At 51.2% G+C, this 16118-nt stretch overlaps 3 protein-coding genes across 3 annotated transcripts; 1 reads left to right on the forward strand and 2 right to left on the reverse strand.

Moving 5' to 3' along the window:
- Positions 1 to 111: 111 nt before the first annotated feature.
- Positions 112 to 2619, reverse strand: IAR55_005633 (uncharacterized protein; the record flags this gene model as incomplete). The annotated part of the gene is made up of 8 exons (XM_066948724.1): positions 112 to 245; positions 311 to 407; positions 476 to 573; positions 658 to 823; positions 882 to 925; positions 997 to 1925; positions 2051 to 2209; positions 2399 to 2619. The coding sequence occupies 8 exons, from the start codon at positions 2617 to 2619 to the stop codon at positions 112 to 114; spliced, it is 1848 nt and encodes a 615-aa protein (XP_066800497.1).
- Positions 2620 to 3202: 583 nt separating this feature from the next.
- IAR55_005634 (uncharacterized protein) lies at positions 3203 to 7465 on the reverse strand (the record flags this gene model as incomplete). Its single annotated transcript, XM_066948725.1, has 1 exon — positions 3203 to 7465. The coding sequence occupies one exon, from the start codon at positions 7463 to 7465 to the stop codon at positions 3203 to 3205; it is 4263 nt and encodes a 1420-aa protein (XP_066800498.1).
- A 1265-nt stretch (positions 7466 to 8730) lies between these two features.
- Positions 8731 to 15727, forward strand: IAR55_005635 (uncharacterized protein; the record flags this gene model as incomplete). Its single annotated transcript, XM_066948726.1, has 9 exons — positions 8731 to 8818; positions 8917 to 10397; positions 10451 to 11700; positions 11753 to 11838; positions 11888 to 13962; positions 14020 to 14382; positions 14436 to 15136; positions 15200 to 15540; positions 15633 to 15727. The coding sequence occupies 9 exons, from the start codon at positions 8731 to 8733 to the stop codon at positions 15725 to 15727; spliced, it is 6480 nt and encodes a 2159-aa protein (XP_066800499.1).
- Positions 15728 to 16118: the final 391 nt, after the last annotated feature.

Below are 16118 nucleotides of genomic sequence, written 5' to 3' on the forward strand. Positions count from 1 at the left end.
CGCACTACACCTCGTCATCCGATGAGGGTGTACCTCGACTTGCAAGACTGTATGAATGAGCGTAAAGTCAGCTCTATTTGGATTACTTGATCGCCCCCTGGTCCGCTCCACTCACATAGCTTTCCTCCTTTCCCTACTCAGCCTTTCTCGTCTGATCCCAGCCAAGACACTGAGACCCAGAGCGAGCAGTGTCCCCGCCGTGGAGATCTTGAAAGCAGTACCATAGCATTGTTCGCCGACCAAACCTGGACATACGCACCAAAGGCTCAGCTTCGAACCAATGCCTTTGGGGGCAGGGCATGTAGCTCACAGTCGTGCTGTCCGTCATCGGGCAATACCATTCCACCTCTCTTCATCAATCCTCGAACAGTCGCAAGCATATCATCAGAAGTACCGATGTTTCCGACCTAATCGAAGCAATCAGCTTTATCAGATGCCTTCTGAGCATCTATCTGAACCAAAGTCTTCCACTCACAGTGTGAGCATCGTAGACTTTGCCAAAAATCAGGTTGAAGGTATTAGAGCCAATGACAGGAGAAACGGCGATCCAGCCCCAATTTTGGGAGAAGTGTTCTGCGTTGAGATATCAGCAAGCCATTAGCAATGGGAAGGAGGAGTGTCTGAGGCATACATCGGGCAGAGGCAAGGACCACTCACTCATCCCAAACCATTCCAGCACCAACATCGGCATGACGTTGAACAGGGAACCATAAGCCAGCCCCAATAAAGTTGACACCGCCCATAAAGATTGGACGTGAATTGTACCCAGAGCAGCAACTTGAGAGATAGTGAAGAGGACACAGACGATGGGTAGAAACCAGATCTGGAGATGTGTTTCAGCGACTGGGCCGTTCGTCATGATTTGAGAGAAAAAAACGCACTCTGCGGACTTGGAAGCGTGTCTTGCAGTAGTCCGAGTAGATACCTGTTGACGAGCCCATCAGCAGGAGGGTTCCAACGTGTACCTTTGCTAGACGCAGTGAGAGCTTTACTTACCGCCTAAGATCCTCCCCAAACAGTTCCAGATACTGACCAAGCCCACTTGTTTCGCCTGCCACCCGCTGACGACCTCTTTGTCGTACTTCCTCTGACCTTCCCTTGCCAAAGCCAACGCTACCGTTCCCGCGTTGTTGATATACATCAACCCTGTCCCGCAAAGAAGCGCAAGGATGACGAACAAGATCCAAAAGTCCAGAGCGCGGAACAGGTCGAGCGGCGAGTGCGAGAGAGACGTCGGTGGTAGGGACGAAAGTGACTGAGAGCGGATATGTGAGCCTTGGGGTTTAGGCAAGGAATGAGTATGGATCTCGGAATGAGATGGGAGATCGGAAGGGAAATGAGCGTGAGGATGAGGGTGTCTACCTCTAGCCATTGGTGATCGAGATCGACTGAGTTCAAGCGAAGAAGATCGAGACATCACAGGTGATAAAGTATCGTCGTAATCTTGAGCTTCTTGAATGGTCACACCCAATCCTCCATCTTCCTCCTCTTGTCCAATTCGTTCGTATCCTACTCCTACCTCTCCTTCAGGTGGGACAGGTCGGATGAGCAAGCCACCGATCAACATAGGGATCCCAGTACCACCAGCCAACAAGGCCAGCAGATTTCCCGCATCTCCTTTGTATAACCACTGGCCGACTGTAGAGAACAAGAAGGCACTAAGCCCGAAACCAGCTAGGACGGCACCAGTAGCAGAGGCTCTGGTCTTGTCCGGGAAAGACTTAGCGATAGCGTTGACGGATGAGGCCAGACCGGCGGATCCACCAAGACCCGTAAGGAACATCGAAAAGAGTAGAAGGGACAGTCGCCAGTTGGAAGGTGTTGATGAAGTTGAGTAAGGTGGTCGAATGGGGATCAAACGGGTGTAAAAGGAGTGAACCAAGAAATAGCCAACGAGACAGCATAGACCACCGAGGAAGAGAGGGCTGATTTGACGACGCAAAAGGAGATCAGCCTTCATAGAGTTTCAAGGAGTAGGTTCCAGACAGTCAAAGCGGTATACAGGTGACAGCACCTTTCAACGCGTCGAGTCTGGATAGTAACCACTCACATCCTCTGGCCTCTCGAATCTACGATCTTACCCCATACAGGGCCGGACATGTACACCCCGAAATTTCCAGCGAGTCCGATCAGGTTGACAGTGGTAGCACTGATAGACAGTTTTGAGGCGAGTTGAGGAGCGTAGGCCGAGTAGACATAGTTGCTACCGCTGGAGGTGGTGTTGATAGTGTATATATGTCAGTGGATAGTCGGGAATGTCATCCATCCGACGTGTCAGATAAGGGATTTGTGAGAAGCCGAGTTTGATACAGTCATTCTAGCTACTTGCAGAGCAACGTCTCGTCACAGGAAGGACGTGGATGCGAAAGGGAGTGACGAGATGATGATATCGACTCACCTAGCCAGACCGACAATGACACTCATGGCGAACACACCCAATCTTTTCCTGTCATTCCCACTCCAACCCTTTCCAAACGGGTTCAAGGCCCCAGATATGATGCTCATCCTTCCTCTCCGATCACTCGTTCGGTCGCCCTCTTTGATGTTTGGGATGAGTCGCGTTTGAGAGTGTAGTCGTGATTGAGAGGGACGCGATGAAGATGACGATGAAGGGTTCATTGGTTATCGGTGTGATCGCAGGCGGCCAGCTCGTCTTGTACAAGCTCGTCCCCTGTCACCCCAGTTGTCCTTCTGTATCGTGCTGTGTTGGTCAGGACAGTGGAACAAGGAGAGAGCAGTGAAGAAGAGACGAAGTGGGAAGAGTATGTCTGCATGGCACCTTCTATCGTAACGTGCTGATATCGACAACATCTCACCAGCGGCCCATGACAACGGAGATGGCCGAACACACCTGTACCAGCCCTGCCTGATAACCACTCCATTGTCATCCTCAGACAAGCTGTGGCGTTGGTGATTCTATTTGGTTTCTGCCCTACAATCCGCTGAAGTGGTGCGTGTTGCATATAAGCTACAGATACCTGATAGAAAGCTTCGAAAGCCTAAAAATCGAAGGACGAAATCAGAGGGGAAAGTATGGTACACAAAGGATATCAGGAACTATGCTACTTCAGTCTGTAAAGGTTTCGCTTCTTCAATTTCTTCCCCTGCTCACTCTGATCCACCGCGACTCTCCCACTTGCCCACCTGCATGGTCCTTCCTCTCCACCTCCATTCACCTTAACTCTCAAGGCCCCTTTGTAACTCAGTTGCCTCTCCATCCCCCTCTAAACCCTCCTCTTCCTCTCCAAACACCCCTACCACCAAATCCTCCTCGAGGCGTTCCAAATGCACCTCGTCCCCCCGCACCTGGAACCGGTAGCGGTCCACCAGGCGCCAATCCGAGACCTCTTGGTCCAGTTGGAGGTACTTTGGGTCCCGTAGGTGGAGCACGAGGTGGGTTTGGCGTCGCGATGATTGGAGTTGAAGCCGCAGGGAGAGCCGTTTTGTGGGATGACGGTGTGGTGTGTATCGGAGTATGCGGAGGGGGCTCTCTCGACGCGAGAGGGGGTGGCATCTCAGCCGCCACAGTCTTAAGTGGGGAGTACTGCTCGTCAACCGATCCGCTTCGAGGGATATAACTCGTGGCCGCGGGAGGAGGTAAGGCGCTCTCAGTCTCTGATGGAATTGATGCAGTGCGAGGTACGAAGCTTGAGCTGACTCGAGGTACGAATGACGCCAGATGCGGTTGAGGAGGGAAATACTCTCCACTCGTTTGTCTCGGGACGTAGCTAGAGCTGGGTGTAGGAGTAGCGAGAGGAGTAGCGGTCAAAGTAGCTGTTGGCGTCGCTGACGTAGCCGTGGATCGAGAGGAGGGCAGGTGTTCGAACAAATTCAACCTGGCACTTATTGTCGACGGCATCTCGGGCTCCGTTTTGACCAGCGATATGGAAGTGGTGATGATCGACGGAGCAGCTGACATGGCAGCAGAGGCGGTAGCGGCAGCATTACCGAAACCTGGGATATTGTCTACACTTGCACTACCCGGACCGCTCGGAACTGGGATAGCTTCGCCAGCAGATGGAAGATCGACCATCTTGGGCGGGTTCTCAGCAGCAGGGGTAATCAGAGGGGTCTGTGACTCTTTTCGGATCTTGTGGTTCTTAAGATACTCGAGAAGAGATACCTTCTTTGGCGGCTCTGGTGGCGGCGGTGTCAATTCTTTGGGAGGCGGGGTTGGCTCTAGACCTGGTGGTGTTGATCCTTTTGGCTCGACTACAGAATCCTGAGACGAATCTTCTACCTCCGAGAGTGGCGGAGGTATAACTACTGTATCTGGCGCGGTAGCGATTGAGGGCTCAACAGCAAGTGAAGTCGACGCGGTGGTCTCGTCAGGAACCACTGCACGAGTTTCTGCATGTCTCCCTGTCACCGCTGCGACCGATTCAAGCTGCTCAAGTTTAATCGACTTTCCAGATCTCGGTGACGACGTGACATGCTTCGTAGTTCCGGATGATGGTCGACGACGCGAGGGCATTTTATCGTCCACATCCATGCTCTCATCATCAGAGACTGGTGACGAAACGATGCGCTTCTGGCGGGCTCGGCGCACTACGGGAGTGCCATTCGTTTTCGCCCCAACCACAGCCATCCTCTTGCCCTTCGTCTGAGGAACGGCTTTCTTCATATGCGATGCAATTGGACTGCTATGAAGAGCTTTGTTGATCCTTTGCCTCTTCGATTTGTTGACTACCATTTCTCGCTCTTCGTCCTCTGACATAGGACTGTCGAAAAACCTCGATCCGGACTCGATCTCAAGAACAGGCGACAGCGCTCGCTTGACTTTTCGTGCGTTACCAAACGGCCGTCCTTGAGCAGGTACTTCTTCGTCATCCTCTTCTGCCTCCTCATTCGCCTCATCTTCAAGCTCGGAGTCCGAGAACTCGCTCTTCGGGATGGTAGCGGTAGTCGCATCAGATTCACTGCCTGAATCCATATTGTCGTCGGGAAGAGACGGCTTGATCGATGAAGCAGCAGATGAGAGTGACGAGGATGATGCCATCCTTTCGACGGCCGACTTTGGCGATAACTGAGACGTAGAAGCGGTAGCGGCGCTGTTTTCTAGGCCCAAGGTGAACACGCCAGTTGCCGATGAAGGTACCTTGAGAGGCGACGTCGGATGAAACAGGTCGTATTGCTCAACTTCTGACTGGTCGACTTCCACTAAATCGTCTTGCTTCGATATAGATCCATCCAACGCTTTCATTCGAGATTCCAGCTGATGTTCTGTTTCCACGTCTACCTCGTCTACCTCGGATGTTCTGGACCTTGTCAATCGCAGATCCAGCATCTCAGCCGTCTGCCACTTTTTCGCACCGTCCTCTTCGATCTCTCTTCTCCGCCACCCTCTGACGGCACCCACTAATTCGCCCAAGTCCACCCTCATTTTCTTCTTCCCTCCTGCTTCTAACCCCTGCATGGATCTCGCGTCGACGACCTGGCCCATTTGCGCCAACGCACAAGCACCAGGCACAACACAAGCGCAGGATGAGAATGTTCCGAAAATGTGGGTGAGCACGGCATCGAACTTTTTCGAGAGCGCGTAGATGGTCTTCTGCGATGTCGAGTAGGCCGGAGATGCCAGGGTGCCGTCTGTCAGCATGGCCGTGTGGATGGCAGATCGAAGAGAGTGGACCACATGTTGGTCATCCCATTCCCAGCCTAACACAAGCTCATCCATCTTGCTGATGTCTTTCGCGGCAAAAAGACCAAACTTGAGCTTCGGTGCTTCGTGTTCAGAGCTACGCCAGATCAGAGGTCGAAGAACGACATTTGGGTGACATCCACTTCGAACAAAACGGAGGTCACACCCGTAACCCCGGGCATCAATCATAAGGTTGATAGGTGGTCCAATGCTGCGCACGTGCGGCTTAGGAAGACCCAACGCCGCGTACTGATTGATCGGATCGCGTCGATATGTCTCGCAGTCAAGCACCTCACCTCGGAACTCGCCGATGAAAGCACCCATGGTAGCCGGTTCATCCGCAAAGACGCCATAGATGGTTGGTCGAGTGTATACGCCATGATTGGAGAGAGACTCGGCGTACGTGAGGGGGAGAAAGGAGGGTGCATCTTCTATGCTTTGCACGGAGGTCGGCGTACCCAAAGTCTCGAGATTTGAACCCGATAGGAAGACCGGAGGAACTGGTGGCGCAAGTATATTGAAGTCAGGCGGAGGGAACAAGTGCTCCGGTGAGAGTCGCAGCACGCCTGTCTCCGTTGGTGAAGGAAGCCCAGAAGGAGTGTGAATCGCTTTACTCTGAGTCGCTACCATTTCCTCCTCCGCATCCACCCACTCCTTGTACACATTCCGCATGATCTGTCTCGCCGTTTTGCCTCGAATCATGTTTTCCTTAAGCGGAGTGTACTCCAACGCCCATGGTTCAACTCGGAAATAATCGTCCTCTGGCTCGTCCGGTACCAGTTGGGGGATGAGTAGGGGGCCCGGCGTGGATTCGATTGTACTCTGTTTACCACGAGGCTTACCGGGACCTTGTCGACGTTTCGGTTTTGTGGGTGGCGGACCCATCACGCTAGGACTACGCTCTTTTCCGCCTACATCCTTCGGTTCTATTTCTGCTTCGATTACACTCTCCGTTCTCGGCCTCCTCGGCTTTCCTCCTTTACTTCTAGGCTTCTCCTTCTCTGACGGGTTATCTCCAGCGTTGACAGCAGCCGCACGAGCTTGTCGTTGTTGCTCGAGTGCTATTTCTTGCGCCTGTCTTGCAGACACCGCATCTACTGGTCGAGGGCGGCATAACTCGCAAAAGTATGTGTCCGGGGCTGAAGCTTCATCAAGATATCCAAAACACATGCCATGTTCCCACGCGCCACATTCCTCACACTGGATGGTAAAGCCGTCATCCTCAGTGAATCCACAGATGCATCTGATAACGGTGTTATCTTCGCCGAGCCAGTGTTGAGGACGGTCCCCCGATGCTCGGCGCGAAGGACCAGCAGTCGCATTTCGTTTTCTCTTCTGTTTCGTCTTCGTTGCGGGCGGTTCTGGGCTTGTATGTGAAGGTGTCGACGGACGGACCGGAGGTTCGTCGACAGGATCTGACGTTACGGGAGGCGGAAGTGACACCGAAGCAGAAGGCGGTTGATTGGACAATTTTCGTTCTCGTTCTGAACTATGATGTCGATCTCGATCATTCGATTCTTCTGGCGGTGTATACGGATACACGTTCAGATCCGGCGGCGCAGGCTTGGGCACGAGGGGCGTCTCTCCCGTGTTGGCGTCCATTGCTTCTGCCCCTAGGAATAGAGGGGAGGGATCGGCAACGGCTGATATATTGAGCAACAGTTGCACGGCTTCATCTGGATCTCTCGTCGTACTGGCTGTGTCTGCCTGAATGCTAGCCGACACGTCTTCCATCACAACATCGATGGCTGGAGACTGAAGAGGGTATGGGGAAGAGCGCGAAGGAGATGGTCGAGATGGACCAGCTTCCAGTGACAGGTCCATGGTGACGAGCGGAAAGGTATGATGTCGGACCTAAGGCTATGCGTTGACTTAGCGTCTTTGCGCGAGTGTTGGAGAAGCTGAGTGTGATTCAAAACTGATTGACCCACCCTAAGAGGCAAGAACAAAGGATATCCAAAGGATCTATGGGTATAAAGGGCTTTTTTGACGCCTGCGCCGAGTATCAACACTGATCAATATCAAGCCGCCTAGTCGCAGAAAAAGGGCGACACCACTCAGAAGACTTACCAAAAGTCCATCAAAGATGGAGTGAGAGAGGGGGCCAAGGACTGACGAAAGATTGTAGAGGGGGTGGTATCTGCAAGGCGCCGTTGAGTCAGACACTTCTCTTCTCATCTTTGACCTGTCCCCATCGACGGTGGTGCATCGATGACTGCTTGGCATCATTCGACGAGCTCGACTCACCTAAACAGACCCAGAGTTAAAGACCACACATGTGCCCGGAAGGATTTATTGCCAACGCGTCTTTTTTCTGGTACGAAATCGATACAAAAGGGAGGAAACTGGCGTGGACCTTTGTGTCGAACTAGGTGGCAATACTGCGTGTGCTGATACCGATAAATACGTCTGCAAAGGTGATTACTGAATTCCGGAGCCCTATCGAGTGGTCTGTGGTCGTCGAGAGAGTGAGCGCGATGGCGTGTATGACTATATGAAAGAGACGAAGAAGGAAGAAGATCCAGATGTAAGAAGAGTGTAAAAGTGTGTGTAGAGTGAGAGAAAGGGTAAATGTTCCAGTGCTGTGATATGTGTGTGTGTGTGTATTCAGAGAGAGGGAACATAAAAACTGGATTTTCCAAATCATGATGGAAAACTGAAAACTTGAATCTCACAGCTTGCTTTTCTACGAAAACTGCTATTAGAGCGAGTAGTGGCGAAAAGTGTGAAATTCTGCTCAACTGCTCAAAGAGGTAATTGTTTGCGAATTCCATCGAAGAAGTTGAGCGGATATCAGGTTCAACGCGAGCGAACATCCTTCGCACACCAACCGCAGGACCTCAACTTCAACGATCATCTCGGTATCCTAGCTCCGTTTCTCTCTCTTCCAACTTGATCGATCTCTCCCTTCTCTACCACAAGCGTTACTATCTGGCAGAGCGTGAGGCGAGTAGAAAGGGTTCACTTCCCCTTGAAAACACCAAAAGTATACCCCTGTTGAGTCGTTCGTCGAGTCAAGATCGATTCTCTCGTTCGATTGATCGCTTCAATCCTTTCATCCTCACGACAAGCAAAAAAACTCACTCATCATGTCCGGTCAGGGACAGAAGAAGGCGGGAGCGAGGGACCTGTCCGGGTTCAACTATGGTGCGATGAGTAGCTTGGTTGTCAATCAAGGTGCGTGTTGGGTCTCCTCTTCTGGTCACGAGTTGCACGGTGGCAACTGTCGTTTGGGTACCGGACGACCAGCTGATCAAGCGTCATACATTCCGTAGATCGATCGGTTCTTCGCACAGATGAGCCCACAGGTACTGCGGAATCCCTTGTGGGTCGAATCAACCTCAAGGACATGGGCTCCCGTGTCACTCGTGAGACACCCAAGGATCTTGAAAAGAAGAAGGCCAAAGCGAAACTCACGTCTGCGGACGAGGTGGAAAGGTCTATCCGTCGTGCACAAGAACGGTCAACAGCTCGATTCGGCGCGGCTGATGTTCTGGAGAGCGTTGCCCAGTTGGAGGGATTGAGGTATCGACCGCGAACAGCGGAGACCAGAGAGGTGTATGAATTGTTACTAGGCTTGGTACATCAGACGCTGGGTGATCAGACACAGGAAGTTGTGCGAAGTGCGGCAGACACGGTCCTAGAGTCTCTCAAGAGCGACGATCTGAAAGAGTTCGACAAGCGGAAGGAGGTAGAGTCGGTGCTTGGACCAGTGAAGGAAGAGACATGGAATCAATTGGTCAATTTAGGGAAAAAGGTCACCGACTACGAGGAGGAAGACGAGGCGCTTCAAGGCGACGATCGACAACAAGCGGTGGATCAGGAGGGTGTGGCTGTCTTATTCGAGGACGAAGATGAAGATGATGACGAGGGGAACTTCGAGGTGAAGCAAGGAGATTCAGAAGACGAAGACGAGGACGAAGAGGATGAGGATGAGGATGCGGAGGGATCTGATGAAGAGGACGAGGCTATGGACGAGGATGATGCGCTTGTTCTTGGTAAAGAGACCACTCGAACAAAGTCCAAGTCCGATAAAGTGTCACCTCACGAGGTGGACGGTTTCTGGCTTCAACGGTTAATCGCTGCGTCCTACACCGACCCTGTTCAGTCTGCCGATTTCACCGCAAAAGCACTCGACTTCCTCGGCTCTGAAGCTGAACTTCGTGATCTGGAGAACTCGTTGGCTGAAATGTTCGGCTACGAAAATTTCGAACTCGTCACTACACTCACCAAGAACCGAGACGTCATCGTTTGGTGCACCAAGTTGGCTAGAAGTAGCGAAGAGGAGAAGCAAGATGTCGAGGTGGCAATGCGTGAGAAGGGTGTCGGATGGATTTTGAGAGAGCTTCGAGGGGGCAGGGACAAGGACACAAGCGGAAAGCAGCCCGAGATGACTGTTTCTACCAAGGCGACTCTTGCCCCGGGATCTGTTGCTCAACCTCGGCGCGTGATCGACATCGACTCCCTCATCTTCACTGAAGGTGGGCATCTCATGTCAAGGAAAAAGGTCAAGCTGCCAGAAGGTTCCTTCAAGCGACAGATGAAGGGTTACGAAGAGATTCATGTTCCAGAACCGAAGCGACGAGAAATCGTACCAGGAGAGCTCGTTTCAATATCTCAGATGCCTGATTGGACACATCCAGTATGGGCGAGCGTCAATACCACCAAGCTCAACACGATCCAAAGCAAGGTCTTCCCTATCGCTTTCGAGACCAACGAGCCGATGTTGATTTGTGCGCCCACTGGTGCCGGAAAGGTGAGCACAGCAGATTTTAGAATCAGCGGAATCTGAACTGACATTTTGTCAAGACTAATTGTGCTGCTCTTGCCATTCTCCGTTGCATCTCTCAATTCCTCGACCCTGAGACTGGTTACATCGACCGCGATGCTTTCAAGATCATCTACGTCTCCCCCATGAAGGCTTTGGTGCAAGAACAGGTGGCAGCGTTCAGCAAACGATTCTCCGCTCTCGACATCCGCGTTGCGGAATTAACTGGTGACAGTCAGCTCACCAAGCAACAGATATCGGAAACCCAGATCATTGTTACCACCCCTGAGAAATGGGATGTAATCACACGAAAATCTACCGATACCAGCTACACCAATCTGGTACGACTTGTTATTGTTGACGAGATTCACTTGCTTCACGATGATCGAGGACCTGTGCTGGAGTCTATTCTGTCCCGTACGATCCGAAAAATGGATCAGACACACGACGAAGTCCGAGTTGTTGGTCTTTCTGCTACTTTGCCCAACTACAAGGATGTCGCTGCATTCCTCCGAGTCGATGTCAAGAAGGGTCTTTTCTACTTCGATGCATCCTATCGACCGGTCGGTCTCAAGCAACAATTTATCGGTGTCACAGAGAAGAAGGCTATCAAGCGATTGCAGACTATCAACGAAGTCTGTTACGAGAAAGTTCTCAATCAGGCTGGAAAGACGCAGACCATTGTCTTTGTGCATTCAAGAAAAGAAACGGCCAAAACGGCGGCGTTCTTGCGCGACATGGCGATGGAGAAGGACACTTTGGCGCAGTTCATCAATCCTGAGGGTGCATCCCGAGAGGTCCTGATTCACGAAGCGGCTCAATGCAAGGACACAAAATTGAAGGATCTCCTTCCTTTCGGTTTCGGTATCCATCATGCCGGTATGAGCCGAGAGGACCGAATGACAGTTGAGGAACTCTTCCTTGACGGTCATATTCAAGTCCTCTGCTGTACTGCTACTCTGGCATGGGGTGTCAATCTTCCTGCGCACACTGTCATCATCAAGGGAACGCAGATCTACAATCCGGAGAAGGGCAAGTGGTGCGAGCTCTCACCTCAAGATGTACTACAAATGCTTGGACGAGCTGGTCGACCTCAATTCGACACATACGGTGAAGGTATAATTATCACCAACCACGGAGAGTTACAATACTACACCAGTTTGATGAATCAGCAATTACCGATTGAGTCGCAATTCGTTTCTAGAATGGTTGATAACCTTAATGCGGAGATCGTGCTTGGTACAGTGAGGAACAGAGACGAGGGTGTGCAATGGCTGGGCTACACATACCTGTGAGTTATTTGTTAGATACATCGCGTGACGTGTGCTGATGAAGAACCGCAGGTATGTGCGTATGCTTGGCTCACCTGCACTTTACAATGTCGGTGCGGATTATATGGACGGTGATTCAACATTGGTACAGAAGAGAGGTGAGCGAAGCTTCCCCTATCGAACGGCATAGACTGACAATCTGGGTAGCCGACCTGATTCATTCTGCTGCCGTTCTTCTTGAGAAAGGTGGTCTTGTCCGTTACGATCGAGCTACGGGCGTTTTCCAGAGCACTGATCTCGGTCGCATCGCTTCGCACTACTACGTCGCGTACAGCTCTATGGCGGTCTACAATAAGCACCTCAAGCCAAATCTTACCATGATCGACCTCTTCAGAGTGTTCGCTCTTTCCAACGAGTTCAAGCTCATCCCAGTCCGACAGGAGGAGAAGCTCGAGCTTGCCAAATTGATCGAAAGAGTGCCTATTCCTGTCAAAGAAGGTGTTGATGAGCCTGTCGCCAAAGTCAATGTCCTGCTCCAAACATATATCTCACAACTGAAGCTCAGCGGTTTCGATATCGTTACCGACATGGTGTTCATCCAGCAATCTGCTGGTCGTATCATTCGCGCCATGTTCGAGATCTGCTTGAAGAAGGGCTGGGCAGGTCCTATGCGGGCAGCGTTAGACTTGTGTAAGATGGTAGAGAGACGAATGTGGAAGTCGATGTCCCCGCTGCGACAATTTCCACGAATCCGACCCGAGATCATTAACAAGGCAGAGAGGAAGGAGTTCCCCTGGCATCGATATTTCGATCTCGACGCTGCCGAGTTAGGAGAGCTCATCGGTCTACCTAAATCCGGTCAATACATCGAAAGCTTGGTTCATAAATTCCCACGGCTCGACCTTCAAGCTCACGTCCTTCCCCTGACGAGATCTTTGCTCAAGATCAACGTTACGATCACTCCTGATTTCGTGTGGGATCGAGATATTCACGGTTCTACTCAGGCTTTCTGGATCGTTGTGGAGGATGTCGACGGTGAACACATCCTCTTTCACGATCAGTTTGTTCTACGAGAGCGATTCGCACAGGACGAACACTACGTCACTATCACAGTCCCCATCTCTGAACCTGTTCCGCCAAATTATTACCTCTCGGTCATCTCTGACAGGTGGTTGCAATCGGAAACCAAATTGCCTATCTCATTCCAGCATCTCATCCGACCCGAGCCTTTCCCTCCCCACACTCCCCTGCTCGAGCTTCAGCCTCTCCCCATCACTGCCCTGCACAACAAGCAGTTTGAAGAATTGTACCCATTTGAGAACTTCAACAAGATCCAAACCCAGGTATTCCAAGCTCTTTTCACCACCGACGACAATGTCTTTGTCGGTGCCCCCACCGGTAGCGGGAAGACCATCTGTGCCGAATTCGCCCTTTTTAGGTTGTGGTCAAAGCGTGATCCTCCACGAGCGGTCTGCATCGAGCCTTACCAGGAAATGGTCGACTTGCGTGTGGCAGAGTGGGCGGAGAAGTTTGCACCTCTTGAGAAGGAGGTGGTCGCTCTTACCGGCGAATCAACAGCGGATCTTGGTCTGCTGAGGAAGGCAGATATCGTCGTCTGCACGCCTAGCCAGTGGGATCTGCTTTCTCGCCGATGGAAGACAAGAAAGGATGTTCAGAATATCGGATTGCTCATTGCCGACGAACTGCAACTCATTGGTGGTGACGTGGGTTCCACTTATGAAGTGATCGTGTCTCGTACAAGATACGTCGCACAACAGACCGACACCGCCACTCGAATCGTCGCCTGTAGTGTGTCCCTCTCTAACGCTCGAGATCTCGGAGACTGGATCGGTGCCTCCTCGCAGTCCATCTTCAACTTCTCACCTTCCGCTCGACCACTACCTCTCGAAGTCCACCTTCAGTCTTTCAATGTCCCTCACTTCCCCTCACTCATGTTGGCAATGGCTAAACCGGCCTACCTCGCTATGGTTGAGCATTCAGCAGGAAGACCTACCATATGCTTCGTTGCTTCAAGAAAACAATGCAAGTCTACCGCCAACGACATTTTGACCTATTGTTTGGCAGATGAGGATGAAGGAAGATTTCTGAACGTTGACAAAGACGAATTGGAGCCCCATCTTGCGAGACTACAGGATCAGGACTTGGCAGAGACGTTACGATACGGTATCGGGTACTACCACGAGGCGTTGAGCAAGATTGACAAGAGAATCGTGACTACGCTGTTCCAACAGGGAGCTATCAAGGTTCTCGTTGCCTCAAAGGTGAGCTCGCGCATTTGCAGACCAGCAGGACAAAGCTAATCAATGCACTATTTGCAGGACACTGCGTGGAGTCTTCCTGTGACCTCATATATGGTCATCATCATGGGTGTGCAGTCTTTCGACGGTCAGGAGCACCGATATGTTGACTATGCTATCGCCGATGTCCTCCAAATGATGGGCCGGGCTTGTCGACCATCAATCGACACGTCATCTCGATGTGTTTTGATGACTCAACAAACCCGAAAAGACTTCTTCAAGAAGTTCTTGAATGAGGCGCTACCTGTGGAATCGAGCTTGCCGAACTACATGCACGATCACTTCAATGCGGAGATCGTGGCTAAAACCATCGAGAACAAGCAGGATGCGGTCGATTGGTGCACATGGACGTGGTTCTACCGACGACTAATGCAGAACCCAGGGGTAAGTGCAGTGTAGATGGAAAGAATGGTGCTGATGCTTTTGTCATCGCTTAGTTTTACAATCTTCAAGGGACAACACCTACCCACGTCGCCGATTACCTGTCCGAGCTAGTCGAGTCAACTTTGAACGATCTCGTCGCGTCCGACTGTATTATCGTTCAGGATGAGATGGATACACTTCCCAACAATCTCGGGATGATCGCGTCTTTCTACTACATCTCCTATGTCACCGTCGAAACCTTCTCTGCCTCCATCAAGGAGTCAACCAAGCTGAAGGGTTTGCTCGAGATAGTTTCCTCCGCGCACGAATTCGAAACTATCCCTATCCGACATCACGAGGATACCCTTTTGGAACGGATTTACGATCGTGTACCTGTCAAGGTTGCGAAGGCAGATTACAACTCTCCTTACTTCAAGACATATCTTTTGTTACAAGCTCACTTCAGCCGCATGACATTACCGCCGGATCTCGCCATCGATCAGGCTACGATCCTGGGCAAGGTCACCAGTCTCTTATCAGCTTGCGTGGATGTCATGTCCAGTAAATCGTACCTCAACTGTCTGGGCGCCATGGATTTGAGTCAGATGTGTGTGCAGGCTGTTTGGGATAGAGACAGCCCTCTGAAACAGGTCCCATACTTTGACAACGATGTGTTGGCGAGGTTCAAGACCAAGGGTCTTGATTCGGTCTACGACATCATGGAGTTGGAGGATGATGAGAGGAACGATCTGTTGAGAATGGATGACAAGCAGCTGTGAGTAAGACAGTGACTTTGAAGTGAATAAACCAACTTGCTGACGTGTATGCGTTTTTACAGCGGCCGAGTCGCCAAGTTTGTCAATTCGTACCCCAACATCGAAGTCTCCTACTCTGTAGAAGATTCCGACTCTCTCACTTCTTCGGACCCGGTAACGATCAATGTGACGCTTGATCGAGAAGCTGATGAAACTGATCCGAATGATCAAGTCGCCGATGCACCCCACTTCCCGCACAAAAAGATGGTATCATGGTGGTTGGTTGTGGGTGATGATAAGACCCGACAACTGTACGCGATCAAGAAGGTCACGGTGAAATCAAAGTTGGAGACCAAGTTGGAGTTCACTTTGGGTGAAGGTCAATGGGGTTTGAAGTTGTATTTGATCTGTGACAGTTATACTGGTAAGTGCGAATTCCTAATCATCCATCTGTGTGCTGTCGAGTCCGCAGTACCTGCAGCAAATCAGCTGATCGTTGTTCAACCCATCATTCAGGCGCCGACCAAGATTTCGATCTTGAGAAACTTACAGTCGCTCAAGGTGAGAGTTCGGACGAGGAAGATTCAGATGAGGACATGGACGAAGATTGATTCGCATAAGAGCGGGAAGAGAGTGCGATTCTTAGATACAGAGATACAGTAAAGAGCGAGTATACAAGGTGAAGAGACAGTGTATTTCAGATAACATGCATTAATCGGAACGAAATGGGCAAACTTGAGTTATGTTACGGCCCAAGGGGAATGCTAGCAGTACGAAGCCAGTCGATTGGTCGAGCTGAACAAGATCTGATTGCAGTGCAGGAAGTTCACCTCAGCACCACCGTGACGATGACTCGTGCGATGTCACACTAAGACTGAACGTCAGTTCTACATGTCAACCTCAGGCATGGGGTAGCGATGATGTCGAATCGATGCATAGAGTGAATGCCCAAACTCCCTACTCTTCTCTTTCCTTTGTGCTCTTACGTATGGATGTGAGTGT

This window comes from Kwoniella newhampshirensis, chromosome 12 (genome assembly GCF_039105145.1).
Source record: "Kwoniella newhampshirensis strain CBS 13917 chromosome 12, whole genome shotgun sequence".
NCBI lineage: Eukaryota > Fungi > Basidiomycota > Tremellomycetes > Tremellales > Cryptococcaceae > Kwoniella > Kwoniella newhampshirensis.